The 21,199-nt window shown below is 32.9% G+C and overlaps 1 protein-coding gene and 1 long non-coding RNA gene across 2 annotated transcripts; one reads left to right on the forward strand and one right to left on the reverse strand.

Annotated features, from left to right (window-relative positions):
- Nucleotides 1-7,904: 7,904 nt before the first annotated feature.
- On the reverse strand, nt 7,905-10,471 carry LOC123687095. Its single transcript, XM_045627017.1, has 2 exons — nt 10,218-10,471; nt 7,905-8,480 (listed from the first exon to the last, which is right to left on the reverse strand). Exons 1-2 carry the CDS (start codon nt 10,269-10,271, stop codon nt 8,163-8,165), a joined length of 372 nt encoding a protein of 123 aa, XP_045482973.1. The 5' UTR covers nt 10,272-10,471; the 3' UTR covers nt 7,905-8,162.
- A 4,711-nt stretch (nt 10,472-15,182) lies between these two features.
- LOC123687111 lies at nt 15,183-19,263 on the forward strand. Its single transcript, XR_006748860.1, has 2 exons — nt 15,183-15,506; nt 18,500-19,263. It is a non-coding gene; the product is annotated as an uncharacterized LOC123687111 (long non-coding RNA).
- The last annotated feature ends 1,936 nt before the right edge of the window (nt 19,264-21,199 follow it).

Below are 21,199 nucleotides of genomic sequence, written 5' to 3' on the forward strand. Positions count from 1 at the left end.
TTCATTTCATAATTCGAGATTTGACTGAAATAAATACTGAAGATAATAGAAATGAAAAAATTTTAATTATTCAATTTTCTTTCAGATTATTCTAGGATATCCGATATCGAATTGAAAATCATCCAATAAATATTCAACAGAGCGAGGCCACTCAATCTCTCATTTTCCATTGTATAGGGTGTTTTTTTTTTGAGGTATATAACTTCAAGTTGGCATTACTGTTCAAATTGGCAACCGATTTAACAGCTGTCAAGTGATTTATTCTCAGTTTGGTTTGACAATTCATCATGAATAGACTTATGCCTGAAAAACGCTTGCAAATAGTACAATTTTATTTCGAAAATAATGGTTCTGTGCGGAATACGTATCGCGCACTACGTCCATTAGCGATGAAGCGCACTTCTGGTTGAATGGCTACGACAACTAACAAAACTGCCGCATTTGGAGTGAAGCTAATCCTCAAGTGTATGTCGAAACACCGTTACATCCAGAAAAACTGACTGTTTGGTGCGCTTTATGGGCTGGGGGAATCATTGGTCCGTACTTCTTCAAAAACGATGATGGCCAGAACGTTACAGTCAATGGTGATCGGTATAGAGCCATGATTACTAACTTTTTCATTCCTGAATTGAACAATCATGATGTCCAGGAACTGTGGTTCCAACAAGACGGCGCAACATGTCCCACAGCTCGTGCCTCAATCGATTTATTGAAAAACACGTTTGGTGACCGCCTTATTTCACGTTTTGGACCTGTGAATTGGCCTCCAAGATCTTGTGATTTAACACCGCTAGACTACTTTTTGTGGGGCTATGTAATGCCATTGGTCTATGCGGATAAGCCACAAACCCTTGACCAATCGAATAATCCATCGTTGTTTTATTGCAATTTAAAGTTCTATAGCTCTAAAAAAAACACCCTTTACTTCTCAAATACGTTTTCAGTCTCTTTAGGGTAGAATAAGTTCTTTTCGTCGTAGCTATCGATACTTGTAAAACGTGAAAAATATTTTACGTAATATAAATATGTTAGGAGATAACTGCACATCATATTAAGAAAGTACCGATATTGCTTTTTTTTTTAATCCAGAATTGTCGATAATTCCTTCTTTCACATCTTAAAAATTATTTTTCTATTTGTAATATCAATAATATCATAGCTGACTTTATCAAAATAATCAACAACTTCAAACGTGTTTTTTCTACATCAACTACCCTTTTTATTTTTCTTATTATATTGAATTCAGATCATCCCTGACAAAACTTCTACTACCCTCAAACTCTGATCTGGATACGTCACTGATTTGATTCAAATAAACCCCTGTCCCGTTTTGAGTTAAAAAATAAATGGTCACCTTAATTCTAAATAATAAACAAAAACCCATTACAGACATAATGTTTTTTCCATTAACAAACTTTCTCTGAAATGTTGACATTTTTTTTTGGGAGGGGGGGTGGTGCAGTTCTAAAGCCTCCCCTACCTGCGCTAGTGAATAGAAACAGGGTTTGTTATCAACAATCCAATTTTTTTGTATCTGAAAATTCGTATGAAGATAAATTTTCTGGTAGATTGAAAAAACAAAAAAAGGCAAGAACTTTTGAATCGGCGTTTTTATGTAATTTTGCACAAAATTTGGGGTGATCCTTCCAACCATTATATTGAAAGTTTAACAATGTGAGATAGTGGTGCAGTCGATGACAGCAGTATTCACTATTTTGCGTATTTATATATTATTTTCCATGAAAAGAGATCAACTACTCAAACGCAACAATGCTTCGTCGATTCCAAATACAGTTTGGATCTGTTTGAGCCCAATAAACAGGATGTTCTGCATCGATATGAGACATTGAATGAAACATGGATTCCTCATTACACTCCTGAGCCAAAAACAACATCAGCTGAGCGGAAAACAGCCGATGAAAGCCGTCCAAAGCTATCAAAATCTCAAACATCAGCTGGCAAAGTTATGGCATCCGTAGTTTGGGATATGGATGGTTATTGTTTATTGACTATCGTAACTACCGTAGAAACATCAACAGTGAATATAATATAACATGATTGGGTCGAATCAGTGCAGAAATTGAGAAAACACGTGTTCAAATGAAAAAGAAAAGAATTATCTTCCAACAAAAAAATAAATCGATGAAATCATGGTCAAATTGAGTGAATTGGGCTTATGATTATTATCTGCTTATTATCGAGATAGTTTTGAAAGCACTCATACATGTATATCATACATTCATACTCTATTTTTATCATAGTTGCAGAATAACTGAAAAATGATTTTACATCGTGTTAATGCTCCTTTCTTTCAAACTAAAATTTTCTGACTCCCCTAGAATTAAACCCTAAGTCTGAAATAATTACAAGATCAGCAGAAACTTAATTCGACTCAATTTCTGGAACATAGTATATGTACTGAGAATTGAAAAGAAATAGCATCAAAATAACTTATTGGGTTTCATTTTGTAACCTAACAACTAACAACCTTTCAAACGCGATGTGTTTTATTGAGATTTCACAAGGTTTCTTCATGGAAAATGATCATGATTCAGGTATGATCCTTTCAATCATAATGTAAGGGTTCTATAAGGAAAATAGAGAATATGAAAAAATCTTTTCAAATTATTCATCTCTACATAAATAAAAAAAAAATTTCAATCAAGAATAAATGACAATAATCAATATAATGAATCAATTATTGAAGAGCCAATAAATGGAAAGATTTCGAAGAAGATTCAATACAATGGTATAATGAAAGGATTACTAATAAAATATAATAAAAAAATAAATTAAATCACGAAAATCGAAAGGATTATATACAAGTAATACTGGAGATCATCCTTAATATCAAACGAAGACTATTTTTCCATCCTTAACAACGTGTTGAGGAGGTCGGTTCGAGTCTTTGTTTTTTCCAAAATTGAAGGTCTTTGACACCTTCAACATTTTGGGTTGGCTGTTACTCTCCCCTGTTCTCCAGTATACAGTTTGCACTGCATTACGGCCTGAAAAAACAACAGATTAGTTAGTCTATGAATTTTTCAAATCACTTTGAAAACTAAAAAAATTAGATAATGTAAAAAATTTTTTTTCGATAATTTGGCAGCAATACCTAAAAAACATATTTTTGGAAGAGTTCAAATGATTCAAATTTACAAATTTCGAAGTTAAAAGAGCAAATTTCAATTCAAAAACCCCACAAATCATACAATAATTGTTATTAAATGATAAAACAGAAATAACACTTTGAATTTTAAAAACCCATAATTGTTATACCTACTTTCTCAATGATTTTTTTAAAAACAAGGTTGTTTTCAACGCGACATTATGAAGATTACTAGATTTAAACCAAATTATTCTCACCTGCGATATACCTAGTGGCGCTGCTAAGTATATTTCTTGAAGACATCTCGAAGATTATCTTTTCCGAAGAAAAAAGTATGTTATTTCGATAGAACCTCAACTCAAAGTGATTGCAGTTTGTGGCAACTCCATCCTATATATGATTCCGAGCCTCCTTATCATCTCTAATTCCATTAATTCAAATCGAACTATTGACGTAGATCTGAAATGACTCACGACATCAGCAAATGTCAAAATTTGGAGTATTCCAACAACGAGGAAGTTTTATCTAGAGCATGAACGTTGACGTCCCTTTGTCTGATACGAGTATAAAATGTTTGTTCATGAGAGAGAATTTCGATGTAGTTTTGACCTGGAAAACACGTGTGATAGAAGGACTTTTTTTTTAGGTTGATGCATGATACCAAGGCGTGATTGATGTAATGAAAAATTCGGAGCAGGAATGAGTTACTGTCGTTTCGTTATCTATGGTATAAAATATCCAAAGTCGCTTGGAGGAAACCAAAATGTTTTGATTATAACGGGTGTTTTTTTTCGAGGTATATAACTTTAAGTTGGCATTACTGTTCAAGATGACGACCGATTTAACAGCTGTCAAGTGATTTATTCTCAGTTTGGTTTGGCAATTTATCATGAATAGACTCATGCCTGAACAACGCTTGCAAATAGTGCTATTTTATTTCGAAAATAATGGTTCTGTACGGAATACGTATCGCGCACTACGTCTATTTTATTTTGTTTAGCTATGAAGCGCATATCTGGTTGAATGGCTACGTCAACAAACAAAACTGCCGCATTTGGAGTGAAGCTAATCCTCAAGTGTATGTCGAAACACCGTAACATCCAGAAAAACTGACTATTTGGTGCGCTTTATGGGCTGGTGGAATCATTGGTCTGTACTTCTTCAAAAACGATGATGGCCAGAACGTTACAGTCAATGGTGATCGGTATAGAGCCATGATTACTTACTTTTTCATTCCTGAATTGAACAACCATGATGTTCAGGAGCTGTGGTTCCAACAAGACGGCGCAACATGTCACACAGCTCGTGCCACAATCGATTTATTGAAAGACACGTTTGGTGACCGCCTAATTTCACGTTTTGGACCTGTGAATTGGCCTCCAAGATCTTGTGATTTAACACCGCTAGACTACTTCCTGTGGGGGTATGTAAAGTAATTGGTCTATGCGGATAAGCCACAAACCCTTGACCATTTGGAAGACAACATTCGCTGTGTTACTGCCGATATACTGCCACAAATGTTGGAAAAAGTCATCGAAAATTGGACGTCCAGATTGGACTACATCCGAGCCAGCCGTGGCGGTCATATGCCAGAAATCATATTTAAAATGTAATGCCACAAGATTATCTTGCGGATAAATAAAATTCATGTCAATCGAATAATCCATCGTTGTTTTATTGCAATTTAAAGTTCTATAGCTCTAAAAAAAAAACACCCTTTACAAGGGATGTTCAAGTCCAAGAATATATTTCTAATATTCAAGAGTTTTCCAAGTGGCCAAGGAATTCATTAGAGAGCAGGATCAGCAGAGAATTTAATTTATTTTCAATTTTCTCGAATAGATCTCAGTATGCTAGTTGGTAGTTATATGAAATAGTATGTGTCGATTTGGTGACTTTCATTACCCGAAATATCAAGATGAAGCAGTTGGAAGCACAATTCATTTGATTCGAACATAGTTTTTTCCAACGATTTGTGACAAGGAACATTCTTGGTGGAAGATATTTTTTTTCGTATGCAATTGAGAACGTTTTTCCCTAATTTCTGGAACCGTTAATCCATTTACGTCGAGTTAAATTCACTGTAGATGGTCTAATCTTTGTCAAGATATTCAATGAACGATATATATACATACCATGAACGTCCATAAAACATCCATAACTTTACCAGAAGATGTTTGAGATCTTGGTTGTTTCAGATAGCTTTCAATCAATTCTGTTTTATGACTATTCCTAAACAAATTGTATTTGTCAATGAGGAATAAACTATACTATACTATCGTCATTGATTCTTCGACCACCCCTTTTGATATTTTCTTCACTTCATGCATTTTCTCTGCTGTTAACGTATGTAACTTCATTATGCCATTTTTTTATCCAGTATTCATTATAATACTTTCTGAAATTTTGTATTATATGGTATTATACGAATCTTCTTCACAATATTTACTGAAAATACTCCATGATTGACGGGTTCCCAAGATGGTTGAACTGTCCATATAATATATCAGTGCTTGGGTTAGTTAGAAGTCCGAATATCTTTGGTACTGCTACCATAGACTCGGGATTTGAGACACTCTATTTTCTAACTAGCATATTTTGCTACAACTTTTGAATTAGAATAGAATATTTTTCAAACAACTTCAACATTTACACAGTTATTACAAATTTTCAGCTAAGAAATATTACACCTAAATCCAAGTGAAGGTTATTTACTTAACGAGTAACGAGGTGACTTTATTTCATCTATTTTCATAATTGAAAAAATCACAAATCAATTTTTATATCTGCCATCATTACCTACAAAATGACAGCGTGATCTTTGTTTGCAGAAAATAAGGGAAGGTATCATAAAGTGAACAAGATTCATTTGAGTTGACTCAACTTCAACAAGAACACTGTACATTGCCCAAATATCGGAATTTGTACTCATTTTGTCCATAACAGAGGAATGTGCAACCGTATCGAATCCAAACAAGATAATCCTTAGAAATTCATAGGATATTCCAAGAATAAATAAAAATACAAGTGTCGTACTCCACAATTCCAAATAAAATAACTGTGTTATCATTTGTCAATTTGAAATATCAACGTAAACAAAAGATACAGGAAAAGTTAATAATGGGATCCATGACCGATGTTGAGTAACTTTGTATAGCCTCTGATCGTTTTACGTCAGTAGACATATATTTTTGTTTCATTTTTGATATTCGGATGTTGACAATAACAAGAGGACTTATGTAACATTCGCATGAATGAAATGTTAAAGACATGTGTAAGATTTAAAGAACAACTCAATTTTTGCAATTCGAATTTTGCAAGACTAATCTGAGACGTCAAATAGAATACGATTGTTCAGATTTTGTTTGAGCATTGTATGGAGGATTTATGGAAGCAGGGAAGAAGGTGGTGATACCAGATATTCTGCATTACGGACGCTGACGAACCCACTAATATATACAGAGTATACTAGATATATACAATTTGGGAAAATTGGAGGACATATGCCTTGGATCATTCTTAAAAAATAGTCTAATGAACATGAGCCCTCAAATGCTTTGTTGTCAAACACAGGGTGTTAGAATTTGATTTTTTCTTAAATTTTTTCTCGTAACACCTTTCCTTTATATTCAACATAAATTTGGCAGAGATATTCCAATTTAAATTTTGTATCATGTGAAATGCTAATTTTGAATGCATATCTACAGGGTTTTATTTTTCTGGAACAACTTTCCTCCAGAACTTTTTTTTTGGTGAACCACTGATAGTTTATAAAAATATAGAAAGAAACTTTGGTCCAGTACCACATTCTTTGGTTTGTAGTTTTGTTCTATCTGCTACCGATTTCAAGAAAAAAATTTCAAACGATACTCTAATAATCCTCAGAAAAATCCGAAATATGATTACAAAGATCCAATTGGTGCGCTGTGATCTCTGAGTAATTAACATAGATAGAGGGAGCATATGTCATTTTCAGATAGCAAATTTTGTCCCCAACATGAGCTATCAAATTTGACATGAAGCGCGCGGAAATAAGTAATATTTCACTCAATTCGCTAGTTTCTCCACAAAGAACGCAATTCTTATGTCCCATAATGAATCAACGTTTCATATTAACTCCGATTATATTGAAATAAATACCTAAATATATCAGAAATTCAGAAAATAAACTTCAAGCGCGCCAAACGACGTGAAACACCCGATGAAACTAGGAGAGCAAAAGTTGCCAAACCTTGGATTTCAGCAGGAAGATACAGAAAAAAATAAATATTCTGCTTATTATGAATTCGACAATTGGGAAAAATATCGGATTCCAAATATTCAGCTTTGCATATTTAATCGGGAATCACTCAAATAAATATATTTCATTCAATATAATATACATTAATAAAGATATAGTGAAATTGTAGATTTGAAAATATATCACAATCCGACAACGTAATCCAACCATGTTGGGGACATCTTAAAATTGCATATACTCCCTCTATTTTTGTTTGATACTCTATGGCTGTGATGAATGAATTAATTATAAGTTTCGGTACTTATTTTCTCAATCTGTGGATAAGATTAATAAAGATTCGATAAACTGGTATGATCATCGAAAAAAAAAGTAATACTGCAAGAAATACCCTTTGTCTCGGGAACAAAGCGTTTGTTTATAGGACTTTCTCATAAATTATACAAGAAAACTCCCATTTTCTTTTGTACCTCCAATTTAGGAATACCCTGATTACTTAAAGCCTCTGGAAAATTGAAAATCATTACAAAAATTTTGCAGTGGTTTTTTTCTCTACCCAAAGGCCATATATCTTTCCTTTATTTATTTTTAGTCAAAAGTTCTACAAAATCAAATTCCAATTTAAAAGACAATATACCATTCAGTATTTATTCGCCCGTAAAAGAATGAACCTAGCCATTCGAAAATTCGTCAGTCGAACATTTAATATCACAAGAAATGATAAAAAAAATACGCGTGTTAGACAATAAAAAGTAATAAATGGTAAATGCAGCTATATAAAAAAATACACATAAAATACATTCGAAACCCTTCTTTTCAGCTCATCAAATATTTGAAAATACAGTGTGTGAACGCTGCTACATCGTTACACTTCTTTACAGGTGTGGCTTGGACAACGCATTGTTTGAATTCCTCTTTCTGTGCGTCTGACAGTTTCCGACTGCCATCTATGGCCCCTTGGAACTTTGTGGTCGAGTATCCCTCGCTGTCCAATGTTTCACCCTTTTCGTACATGCATTTAAGGGCGCACAGTTCAGCTGGGGATGGGTTCATGTAGGTTTTATCGTGTAGTTTTTGGAATACGTCGTTGTCTAGGCCGTTTTCTTCAGCGCAGTTCCTGGTACATTGTACTGTCTGCAAATTAAATGAATTTGTTGAAAAGTATTATATTTAGTTGAGAAAAAGTAGAGTATACAGGGAGGTTATTGAAAACTAGCTGCCCACCCCGGCTTCGCACGTTCTTTCAGGCAACCCAAAATACATCCTTCGAAGTGTCAAATTTTACTCTATGGTTGTTCGCTCGGTCGAAGGAAAAAGGAAATTTTTTGCGATTTTTTCGAAAATATGTTGTTGTATAAACCTTCTCATGACAGTAATAAACACAACAAAAATATAATTATCCAATTTGATCCAACATGATAACCTTACATTATATCCATAGATCTTCTTTTTCCGAATCAAACGTGTACCTTGAAGGAGGTGTTAGTATCACTCATTTGCTGTCGATTGAGCCATATTTATTGATAACCAAAAATCAATAGTTTCCGAGATATTTAGGTTTTTGGGTTTTTTCAGAAAATTCCTCACCTTACTTCATATATCGTCAATTTTTTCTACGTTGACCAAGTTTGATTTTAATTTTGAATTATATTCATCAGAAAAGGATATGATAGATGTTGCATGAGAATTAGTATGATTTGAAAGTTGGTTTATGAAGACAAGAAAAGTGAATTTTTAATATAAATTTGTTTACAACTTGCGAATTCCACAATTTATGTATGACCAAATTATTTCAAAAACTTGCCAAATTCCTTCTCTAATTCCTAAAAAAGTTTTCGTTAGAATTCAGGCACTAGTTTTGTTTCAGCAGATTTTGATTTTAGAGGGGAAAGAAGCGAAAAAAGGGAAGTATTTTTTATTTCAATTAAACTCGAAATTTCAGTAGAAAATGTATTCATCAATTATGTTTGAAATAACCTCCACTTTCCTCATACAAGCACGTGCCTACTTTCTTATTTCTTCAATTGTTACTTTCCGCCTCTAATTTACTTTCAATCTTCTCCGTGCTTCATCTATTCTAACGGTGTTAGATCCAGACTTCTCGCTGGCCACGAAAGTAATCCAAAATTATAATCAAAATTGGTCAAGTAGAAAAATTGACGAGAAATAGAGTAAGGTTCTTCTTTTAATAATCACAAGAACTCGAATATCTCGTAAACTGTTGATTTTTGGTTATCACTTGTCAATTATGATAATTTGACAAACATACAAATCATTCAGAAATTTAATTATGCCTTGTGGCTTAGGAATGAAGAAAGTCAACAATTTTAAAGAGCAAGAGTTTGCATGAGTTGTAGAGAGAAAATCAATGAAAGGTTTGATTTTTTGGAATTATTCGAAAAGTTCATTCTTGAAAATAATAAACTAAAAATCAATTTCATTGTAAAACCTGAGAATAAGGAAAACATAATAAAAACTTCATTACCTTCCTACGAATTGAATAGCATGATTTAGGCTTTGGATTCGCAAAATTGAAATTAGACTCAAGAAAGTACTGAACAATTTATCTTTAGTTCTAACCATTTTCAATTTACATTCAATTTAATCAAAAAAATTGTAGTTATTTTGAACTTTTATTGGAAATATTATTCCTTCCTGAAAAACACCTAATATACAAACCCTGATTGCATTATATTTTGTTCTTGTTTCACTTTTGTCTGAGGAGTTTCTGTTTGTTCTCAAATTGTTAAAATATTATTCCTGTCATAATTTATAACCATCAAAATACTCTTCTACATTGGATCACCCTTTTAATCACTATTATATCCATGTAGTTATTGAACCCAATTGTTCACAAACAATAACACTCACCAGGATAACAAGCTTGAAGATAACAAAAAATGAGAAACACTTCACGAAAAACATCTTCAGGAAAAATTGTACAGTCAAAAACCCGAATGAAATTATGAGGTTAGGTCAGTTTCATACGTGGATTCTCAAGATGCTGAAATTAAACATTTCGCTGTTTGCAATTCATCTAAAAATAAACTACATACTATATAACAGGTTTTCTGGCAGATGAGATTATAAGTTTTTTTTCGCACATATCGATTTCAAGAAAACGGTAAGAATGTACTATGATGCATAAAATTGGAGTAATTTCGTCATACCCATTGAGCAACATCTTTTACACTTGCTAGCTGAAATTTTGGAGGTGTTCTGCTAGATGCTACAAAAAAAGGGAAGGCACTGAACTTAAATCAAAAGCCCTTGCTATACCTACTATAAATGTTTTCCAAAAAAAAATTTTAATTCAGACAGCTCCTTCTGGGTGTTGCAGTTTCATTGTCAGTTAGTAAAGGGTGTTTTTTTTTATAGCTATAGAACTATAAATTGCAATAAAACAACGATGGATTATTCGATTGACATGAATTTTATTTATCCGCAAGATAATCTTGTGGCATTACATTTTAAATATGATTTCTGGCATATGACCGCCACAGCTGGCTCGGATGTAGTCCAATCTGGACGTCCAATTTTCGATGACTTTTTCCAACATTTGTGGCCGTATATCGGCAATAACACGGCGAATGTTGTCTTCCAAATGGTCAAGGGTTTGTGGCTTATCCGCATAGACCAATGACTTTACATAGCGTCACAGAAAGCTGTCTAGCAGTGTTGAATCACATGATCTTGGAGGCCAATTCACAGGTCCAAAACGTGAAATTAGGCGGTCATCAAACGTGTCTATCAATAAATCGATTGTGGCACGAGCTGTGTGACATGTTGCGCCGTCTTGTTGGAACCACAGCTCCTGGACATCATGGTTGTTCAATTCAGGAATGAAAAAGTTAGTAATCATGGCTCTATACCGATCACCATTGACTGTAACGTTCTGGCCATCATCGTTTTTGAAGAAGTACGGACCAATGATTCCACCAGCCCATAAAGCGCACCAAACAGTCAGTTTTTCTGGATGTAACGGTGTTTCGACATACAATTGAGGATTAGCTTCACTCCAAATGCGGCAGTTTTGTTTGTTGACGTAACCATTCAACCAGAAGTGCGCTCCATCGCTAATGGACGTAGTGCGCGATACGTATTCCGCACAGAACCATTATTTTCGAAATAAAATTGCACTATTTGCAAGCATTGTTCAGGCGTGAGTCTATTCATCATGAATTGCCAAACCAAAGTGAGAATAAATCACTTAACAGCTGTTAAATTGGTCGCCATCTTGGACAGTAATGCCAACTTAAAGTAATATACCTCGAAAAAAAACACCCTATATATCTTGAAAATAAAGCGTTCGCAAGGCCATATTTATGGAATTCTTTTTTTTTTAATTCTCACGAAATCTCTTATTTTCCTTTGTACCTCCTTTGTAAGGAAGATCCTGTGAGAACAGATTTAAAATATTCTCTCAAAAAACGCTCTAATACCTGACCATCCCATCAATTCATGTTAAGACCAACGATCTCAAAATAAGAGTGTATAATAAAAAAATTCTCAAAATTATCAAAATAAACTCTTTCATTGGAAAAACATAATATGCAGTTCTATAGTCTGCAATTATGAAATTTGAGAATTAATTAATGAGCACTCAAAAGCTTGGCCAGTTCCTTTTGTTTATCACTCTTGATTTTCTAATCTCCAAGTTTGAACTAGAAACTTCACATAAATATCGACGTCCGATTTTGACCTTGATCTTCAATGTTTGTATGTTTACATTCTTATCTAAAACTTTATCTCGTCCTATTCAAGTCCTCAAGTGAAACAATCTCAACAGGTCCTGTATACGAAATGGCAATACTCAATTGATAATATTGTTGTTATAACGGTAAAAGTCTGGATGGATAAGAATTCATTGATGTGATAGGGAATTTCGCATAGGGAAAAAAAATTCTATCACGCAGTTGGCATTACTGGTCCCGTGCACATCGGTAGAGTTCGAGTACCTAAATTGAGCGATTACTGCACAATTAAGGATTGCATGAGAATCCCATGCTGGTTATCAATTCAATTAATTGATTGATTGAAACGGAAACCCAACAATTCGGTTGCAACACAATCGAATATACTACTCAACAAAAGTTGAATAAGTAACTAAAGTTTTGTAACGGGTGTTTTTTTTCGAGGTATATAACTTTGAGTTGGCATTACTGTTCAAGATGTCGACCGATTTAAAAGCTGTCAAGTGATTTATTCTCAGTTTGGTTTGGCAATTCATCATGAATAGACTCACGCCTGAACAACGCTTGCAAATAGTTCAATTTTATTTCGAAAATAATGGTTCTGTGCGGAATACGTATCGCGCACTACGTCCATTTTATTTTGTTTAGCGATGAAGCGCACTTCTGGTTAAATGGCTACGTCAACAAACAAAACTGCCGCATTTGGAGTGAAGCTAATCCTCAAGTGTATGTCGAAACACTGTTACATCCAGAAAAAACTGACTGTTTGGTGCGCTTTATGGGCTGGTGGAATCATTGGTCCGTACTTCTTCAAAAACGATGATGGCCAGAACGTTACAGTCAATGGTGATCGGTATAGAGCCATGATTACTAACTTTTTCATTCCTGAATTGAATAACCATGATGTCCAGGAGCTGTGGTTCCAACAAGACGGCGCAAGATGTCACACAGTTCGTGCCACAATCGATTTATTGAAAGACACGTTTGGTGACCGCCTAATTTCACGTTTTGGACCTGTGAATTGACCTCCAAGATCTTGTGATATAACACTGCTAGACCACTTTCTGTGGCGCTATGTAAAGTCATTGGTCTATGCGGATAAGCCACAAACCCTTGACCATTTGGAAAACAACATTCGCCGTGTTATTGTCGATATACGGCCACAAATGTTGGAAAAAGTCATCGAAAATTAGACGTCCAGATTGGACTACATCCGAGCCAGCCGTGGCGGTCATATGCCAGAAATCATATTTAAAATGTAATGCCACAAGATTATCTTGCGGATAAATAAAATGCATGTCAATCGAATAATCCATCGTAGTTTTATTGCAATTTAAAGTTCTATAGCTCTAAAAAAACACCCTTTACAAGGCATAAACCTGAGAGTAATAAACATAGATAGAGAGAGCATATGTCATTTTCAGCAAATTTTGTCCCCAACATGAATTATCAAATTTGACATGAAGCGCGCCGAAATGAAAACATATCAGTGATACGACATTTCACTCAATTCGCGAGTTTCTCCACAAAAAACGCACTTCTTATGTCGCAGTGAATCAAAGTTTCATATTAACTCAAAATGTATTGAAATAAAAACCTAAATATATCAGAAATTCAGAAAACAAACTTCAAGCGCGCCAAACGACGTAAAACAACCGATGACACTAGGAGAGCAAAAGTTGCCGAACCTTGATTTCAGAAGGTAGATACAGAAAATAATAAATATTCGGCTTATTACAAATTCGACAGTTAGGAAAAATATCGGATTCCAAATATTGAAATTTGCATATTTAATCGGGAATAACTCTAATAAATATATTTCATTCAATATAATATACATTCATAACGATATAGTAAAATTGTGGATTTGAAAATATATCACAATCCGACAACGTAATCTAACCATGTTGGGGACATGTAAAAATTGCGTATACTTCCTCTATCTATGTTTATAACTCTATGGTTATAATCTGAATTAAGGATTATACTACAATCCTTTGAAGAGGTACTTCTCTGGACGATGAATGATAATATCATTTTTTCCTTTTCCAGGGATATTTGACCTCGACAAATATCTCGTGAAACAATGTTGAAATGAAAGGCCCTTCTACCCACAATTCTCTTAGTTTTCTTCCGATGCACTCTTCCTCAAAAGTTCAATCATCCCTATTGGCAAACTCAGATACGTGTCGGGTTGACATAGAGGAAAATCTAGATGGCAAGAAAATATTTGTTTTCCTCCTTAAGTGCGTTCACACTTGCTGTGGTTTATTCGTTCGAAGAAATAAAGGAATCAGGTTCATATTCAGATGAACAGTGGCGGCGTAAGGGATGAAACAGTGAAGCGACCGTTTTAGGTACCTCTATTTGAAAGGTGGCAATTCGGCTCAGTTTGCTGACAACACAACAATATAAGATTGTTTCGCTCCGCTGCGTTTGTCAACATTCCCTGCAATAATAATCTCCAAAATGCCTTTACTAAGCCGCTTGTATAATAAATAACACTTTCTAACAATAATTAAATAAATTTATATTGTTCTGATGGCGCAATCCATTTGAAATTACAATTGAATTGTCTAAATTGTTTTTTCAATAAACATCAATTTTTTCGATATAACTTACCTGCTCGTGTAGTCACAGAATTGTAAAGGAAATTATCTGAATTAGATTTCAATTCTAATGTAATTTATATATCATTTCTTAAATGAATAAAACAAAGAAATACCAGGCGAATATTTGCTACAGATTGGTAAAATAAGAACTAAAACTTATAATTAATTTATTCATCACAGCTTACTAACTGGATTTATACAGGGTGATTTACCGCGATGGCCTATTATAATAATTAAATAATCATAATTTTGAGCTAGAAATTTGCATTTTGTGGTTTGAGACAATGATCTTCCTCCCTAAAATATTTTCAGACTTCTACAACTCCCAGATATATCGGAAATAGACTACTACTTCCTTATTTCAAATGGCACACCCAGTATTCCGAAACGAACGTCTGCCTTTATGTTAATTCAGTTATTCCATTTGTTAACCGTTTGCTCAATTTGTACAGTTTTAGTTGTTTTGAAGTTTCTTCTGGTTGATTATTAATTTTGTCATTTTTAGAATTGGAATTAGATTCCAAGACAAAAATTAACCAGATATATCATAAAGAGATATTATTGTGAAACAATAGACACAAAGTTGTTAATTTTCTAATTTTTATATTGAGTATCCTTCATCGAGTAGACTCATTAAACCTTTATTTATTTTTTTTTTCGTTCAAATCATTATGAATTGTTCGTTCTTCATCGAGATTTCACACATGTCCTCGATATCGCCTCGTGTTTTTATATTTATTCGATTATACCGTTTTCTGAGAGGAGTTGATTTACACGTACATTTCCTGACATCAGAAGAAAATTCTTAAATCCCATTTCGTGCCTGTTCAGAAGAAAGTGGGTGCAAAATTCAGGTGAATTTCTTTTTAATAATGCCATTCCTTCAGATTATTCGATTTTTTTTTATTTTTTAAACGATTTTTGAAAAAAACAAAAATCGCAATTTCACTTATCTTCATGTCAATTCGAATTGAATTCATTTTAAATAATACAAAAAATGAGAATATATTTGTTGAAATCAAATATGTCACAAAGAGAATATTTTTATTTTCTTTTTTTTGTTGTTGTTGAATTCTATAAAATTCAAACAACAAACAAAGTCAATAAATATTCGCATCATCGTTTTTTTTTTATTCGCTCCCGTTACAAGATATTCAGCCCTCATGCTTAATTTTTTTGGCATATTGATAGCTTCTTGAAAGATTCTTATCATTTTTCCTCGATCGTTTAAGTTGTGTAGTTTTCAAGAATGAATAATATTAGTTCGTGGAACTTTTCCAAAGGCTTATTATCACAGATAACAAAATTGAAGTTTGAAACATAATATACTTACTAATAACATACCCTAATAACCATATGAGATACATCAATTTTTGCAGTGTTTGTTTTTGATGGTGTAAAAATGTATCTTTGTATCGATTAATTAGATTTCTCCACTCACCTTGAACTATTTTCCAAAATACGAGAGCTAGATCAATGTATTTAATATCGAAAACAATAGGAGAATAGAGATTACAATTCTAAAAATTCCAACGCAAACAAATAAAGTATCTAATGTTATTTTAATGCATGAAAAAATTACGACATACGGGGTGTTAAAGTTCTTCTTGAAAACTGGCTATTCATTTATTGTTCTGAAACCGAAATTCAAATGAAAATTTGTGGGTTTCAAGATGTAGTTGTATGTCACTGAAATATTTCTAGCTGAAAATCATTTTTTATTTCTCGTTTGATTTTTGACAAAAAATCTCTCAAGATTATTTTCGTATTTCATCCAAACAAAATTGAACATCTATTTTTCATTTCTTTAACAATTATTTTTTTGTTGTATGGAAACGGCTCCCCATTCGACAAAAAGACGCGAAAGAGCAATTCAAAACTGATTATTATTTCGAAATATCACAGTGGCGTACCATTTCTTTCTTTCAAAAATTAAGATAATTTAATGAATACCTATTCAATATGTTGATTGGTACTCATTTTTCGATCTCTTTCGACTCTTTGTGAAGTTTCTTTTGAGGTCTGTATAATTATACAGTTTTGATAGCCAACGTTCGATGAGAGCATGGTACATCGAGAAGAAACAATAATTATACAAAACTTCAAAAATAAAGATTTGGATTCAAATATCCAATTGAATTTTTTTTTCGAAAACCATATACAGGGTGTTTCCAAATTCGATGTGAACCTTAAAGGAGGTCTTAGTATCACTCATGTGCTGTCGATTGAGTCATATCTATTGATAACCGAAAATCAACATTTTCCGAGATATTTGAGCTCTTGTGATTTTTAGAAAAATTTTCACCTTGCTTCATTTTTCATCAATTTTTTCTACTTTGAACAAGATTGATTTATATTTTTGAATTTTTACATCAGAAAAGGATATGATATGAATGAAAAAGGCAAAACTATTCTGTATTAGATGTTGAATAAGAATTAGTATGATTTGAAAGTTTGTATATGAAGAAAATAGAAGATTAACCAATTTTTTAATACTAATATTAAATATCTCTGATATAAACTTGCCTCCAACTTTCGAATTCCACAATGAATTTATGTATGACAAAATTATTTTAAAAACTTGCCAAATTCTTTTTTTATTTCCTAAAAGAGTTTTCGTTGGAATGCAGGCTCTAGTTTTGTTTCAGCAGATTTTGATTTGAAAGAGGAAGAAGCGAAGAAAGAGAAGTGATGAATTAAATATTTTTTTATCGCAATGAAACTCAGAATATCAGTAGAAAATATATTGCTTTCTTTCCTTATACAAGCACATGACATCTTTCTTATTTCTTCAGTTTTTACTTTCCGCCTGAAATTCACCCTCAATCTTCTCGCTGCTTCTACTATTCTAACGGAAACACCCTGTATAATAAATTCCCATAAATTTTATACTAGCTGTACAATCCTATCACTGAATTTTAATGAATAAAAATCGACATGAATATAACATGGTGCAAAATAACATAAATCAAAATTCTGAGAGTTACCCCGGTAGTTTCTTAACATAATATAGGCCATAGAATAATAAACATAGATAGAGGGAGTATACGCAATTTTACATGTCCCCAACATGGTCGGATTGTTATATATTTCCATATCCACAATTCTACTATATCGTTATGAATGTATATTATATTGAATGAAATATAATCATTTGAGGGAATCTCAATTAAATTTGAATATTCGGAATCCGATATATTTTCCAATTGTCGAATATATAATAAGCAGAATAATTATTATTTTCTACCTGCTGAAATCCAAGGTTTGGCAACTTTTGCTCTCCTATTGTCATCGGTTGTTTCACGTCGTTTGGCGCGCTTGAAGTTTGTTTTCTGATATATGATATGATTCATGATTAAATATGCAAAATTGAATATCTGGAATCCGATATTTTTCCTAATTGTCGAATTTATAATTAGCAGAATATTTATTATTCTCTGTATCTACCTTCTGAAATCAAGGATTGGCAACTTTTGCTCTCCTAGTGTCATCGAATGTTCCACGTCGTTCAACGCGTTTGATGTTTGTTTCCTGAATTTAGGTATTTATTTCAATATATTTTGAGTTGATATGAAACGTTGATTCACTGTAGGACATAAGAAGTGCGATCTTTGTGGAGTAACTCGCGCATTGAGTGAAATATCGTAACACCGATATGTTTTCATTTCCGCGCGCTTCATGTCAAATTTGATAGTTCATGTTGGGAACAAATTTGCTTACCGAAAATGACATATGCTCCCTCTATCTATGTTTATTACTCAGAGTGTGGGACTGAGTGTAGAATGTGCAGTGTTTATCTGTGTTGCATTAAGCTGATCAACTGAAACAAGCTTTAAATTGTCATCAGGTGCATCAGATATGGATCCCAGTCTAGAAGCAGCAGTAAGGAAAGAACTGACTTGTCCTTTCTGTAGTGGAACCCTGTACAGTCCTTTACGTCAATGCAACAACGGTCACATCCTCTGCAACGATTGTATCCCTGATGTAGATTCCTGCAACTTCTGTAGCGCCTCTGTGGGACACACTCGTTTGTACAGCTTGGAGAAAATTCTTGACGAGATGATTTTTCTCTGTAAAAACTTTCGAAGAGGTTGCAAAGAAAAACTTCTGGGGTCACATATTAGAGAACATCAAGAAACTTGCAGATACAGAGGGAGAAAAAGAATGACCTTCTATTTTGGAAGAAGATACAATTGAAGTTTATACAATGAAAATTGTAGATAAGTCGTGTTGAAGACAGAAAACCAACTAAACAAAATATACGAAAAAAATGATAAAAGTGAAAATAAAAAAAAATATTAAAAAAGATCTAAATGAAAATAATCTTATCAAATATCACTTGCAAATACTATTTTCAGGAAATGTACGAGTGAATTTTTAACTTCGACACGTTTGAAAAGATACCTCGCGAACTCTTAATTTATATTTTATTTTATATTGTGAAGATGAGATGTACAGTTTTGTAAATACCATGAACCTTTTTAAACTGAATCATTAGGGTTGACAAAAAAATTAAATTGTGTGTAGATAAAGAATTAAAAAAAAATATGTATTATGTATTGTATTTGTACATATGATTGTCGAAAAAAATAAAAACCAACCCAGACCAAATCGAGTTTTATTACAATAACATAAAGCAAACAGAGTCAAAGTATTTTTTGATTCACAGGGTGGTCCAGATTTAAGTTAAATAACTTTGGCGTAGGATAAAACAGTTCTTTTTATGAAAAAAAATTCATATAAACATATATCCAATAAGCTTCGTTTTCGAGATACAGGGAGTTTGAAAAAAAAAATCAGTTTTTTACTTATAACTCTCCTATTATTGAATACATTGTGTTGATTTTTAGGTATTGAAGTCTAGATAATGTAATGTTTCGAATCAGGTAACTGTCTCCTGCCAAAATTATCCAGTGGCGTAGATATAGGGGCGTGATGTTCCTTTTCTTATTGAAAATCTTCACCACTGTTTTTATTTTTTTTAAATTACCTATTTTATTTCTGAAATCAACAGAGCTCCACTAAAAAAAGGTCTCCTGAATTGTTTTCATTGAATGTACCATTTTTCAGATAATCGAGTACAAAGCAAACACTAGGTATCCACAAAAATCTACAAAATTAATTTTTAAAATTTTCTCATTAGTTATAAATTGAAGAACAAAATTGACGTGCCAAATGAAAGTACAAAAATTGACGTAAGGTAGATATTATAATCCTTTCAGATGGCATTTAATTGAACATTTCAGAAAAAAAAATTATCTGACACTCAAACAATAAAAACTATTCACAATTTTTTTATTGTTTTAGTGTCTGACTAATGTCCTTTTTGAAATATCAATCAAATTTCATCTGAAATCATTATAACACCAAGCCCATTATTGTACTTTTTTGTAGATTTTCGTGTATAGTGTTTGCTTTGTACTCGATTATCTCAAAAATTATTCTATGAAATAATTTTCTCCTAAAAAAGACAGTGGTGAAGATTTGCAATAGGAAAAAGATCATCGCACCCCCTATATCTACGCCACTGGATAATTTTGGCAGGAGACGCTTAAATACTTTCAAATATTACATTGTCTAGTCTTCAATATAATTATTGTATAATTTTATAAGATAGTTTAATTATGTACACCTGTAATTGGGCTTTACGGCCTGTTGGATGTATTATTTTCAAAATAAATAAATAAATAAATACTTAAAAATTAAAACAATGAATGTATTAATACCAGAGTTATAACTAAAAAACTTTTTCAAACACCCTGTATCTCAAAAACGAAGCTTGTTATGATATATCTTTATATGAACTTTTTTTCACGAAAAGAGTTTTTCTATTTGTCGCCAAAATTATTGGACTAAGAACTGGACCAACCTGTATACATAACCACGTGTCTAGAAAAACTTGGTAAAAATTTAAGGCTTGAAATTTAAATCCATTATAATATTCTAAATCCCTTTATTACTTTACTTTTTATTGTTGAATTCTTTCAAAAAATTAACATTCTTATGTCTCTTGCAGAGAAGATGTTGAACATGGAAGTACACAAAACATATTACTGCTACAAATGTTTCCGATACATATACCCCCCTCACTACATGTGCCCAAATGGACATATGAAATGTCATATCTGTCACGAGTCGAGAGAAGATAATCTTTGCATCCTTTGTTCGGAACCAATTTTCGGAGAGAGAATCAGATTCATGGAAAAATTGTACGAAGACTACAAATTCAGATGCAGGTGGCAAGATAGAGGCTGTCCAGTTAAAAGATTCGGTAGAGATCTTAAGAGTCATGAAAAGCATTGTCGTTCCAGGGGAAGAGAACCAGATCCGAATGTACCTGGTACCTCAAGTCGAAATCAGTAAAAAAAAAATTAAAAAATGCGTTGAAATCCTTTCGGTTACTTTTTTCTAAAAAATTAAAGTTTTAATATCGGAATTCATATGAAAAATTTTTGGAGCATGTTATTTGATGTTACTTACGATGAATGATGATAAGACCTATGTATATTGATTCGGTGATCTTTAACAGGTTTCTAGGTCAGGGATT

Source organism: Harmonia axyridis, chromosome 1 (assembly GCF_914767665.1).
Source record: "Harmonia axyridis chromosome 1, icHarAxyr1.1, whole genome shotgun sequence".
NCBI lineage: Eukaryota > Metazoa > Arthropoda > Insecta > Coleoptera > Coccinellidae > Harmonia > Harmonia axyridis.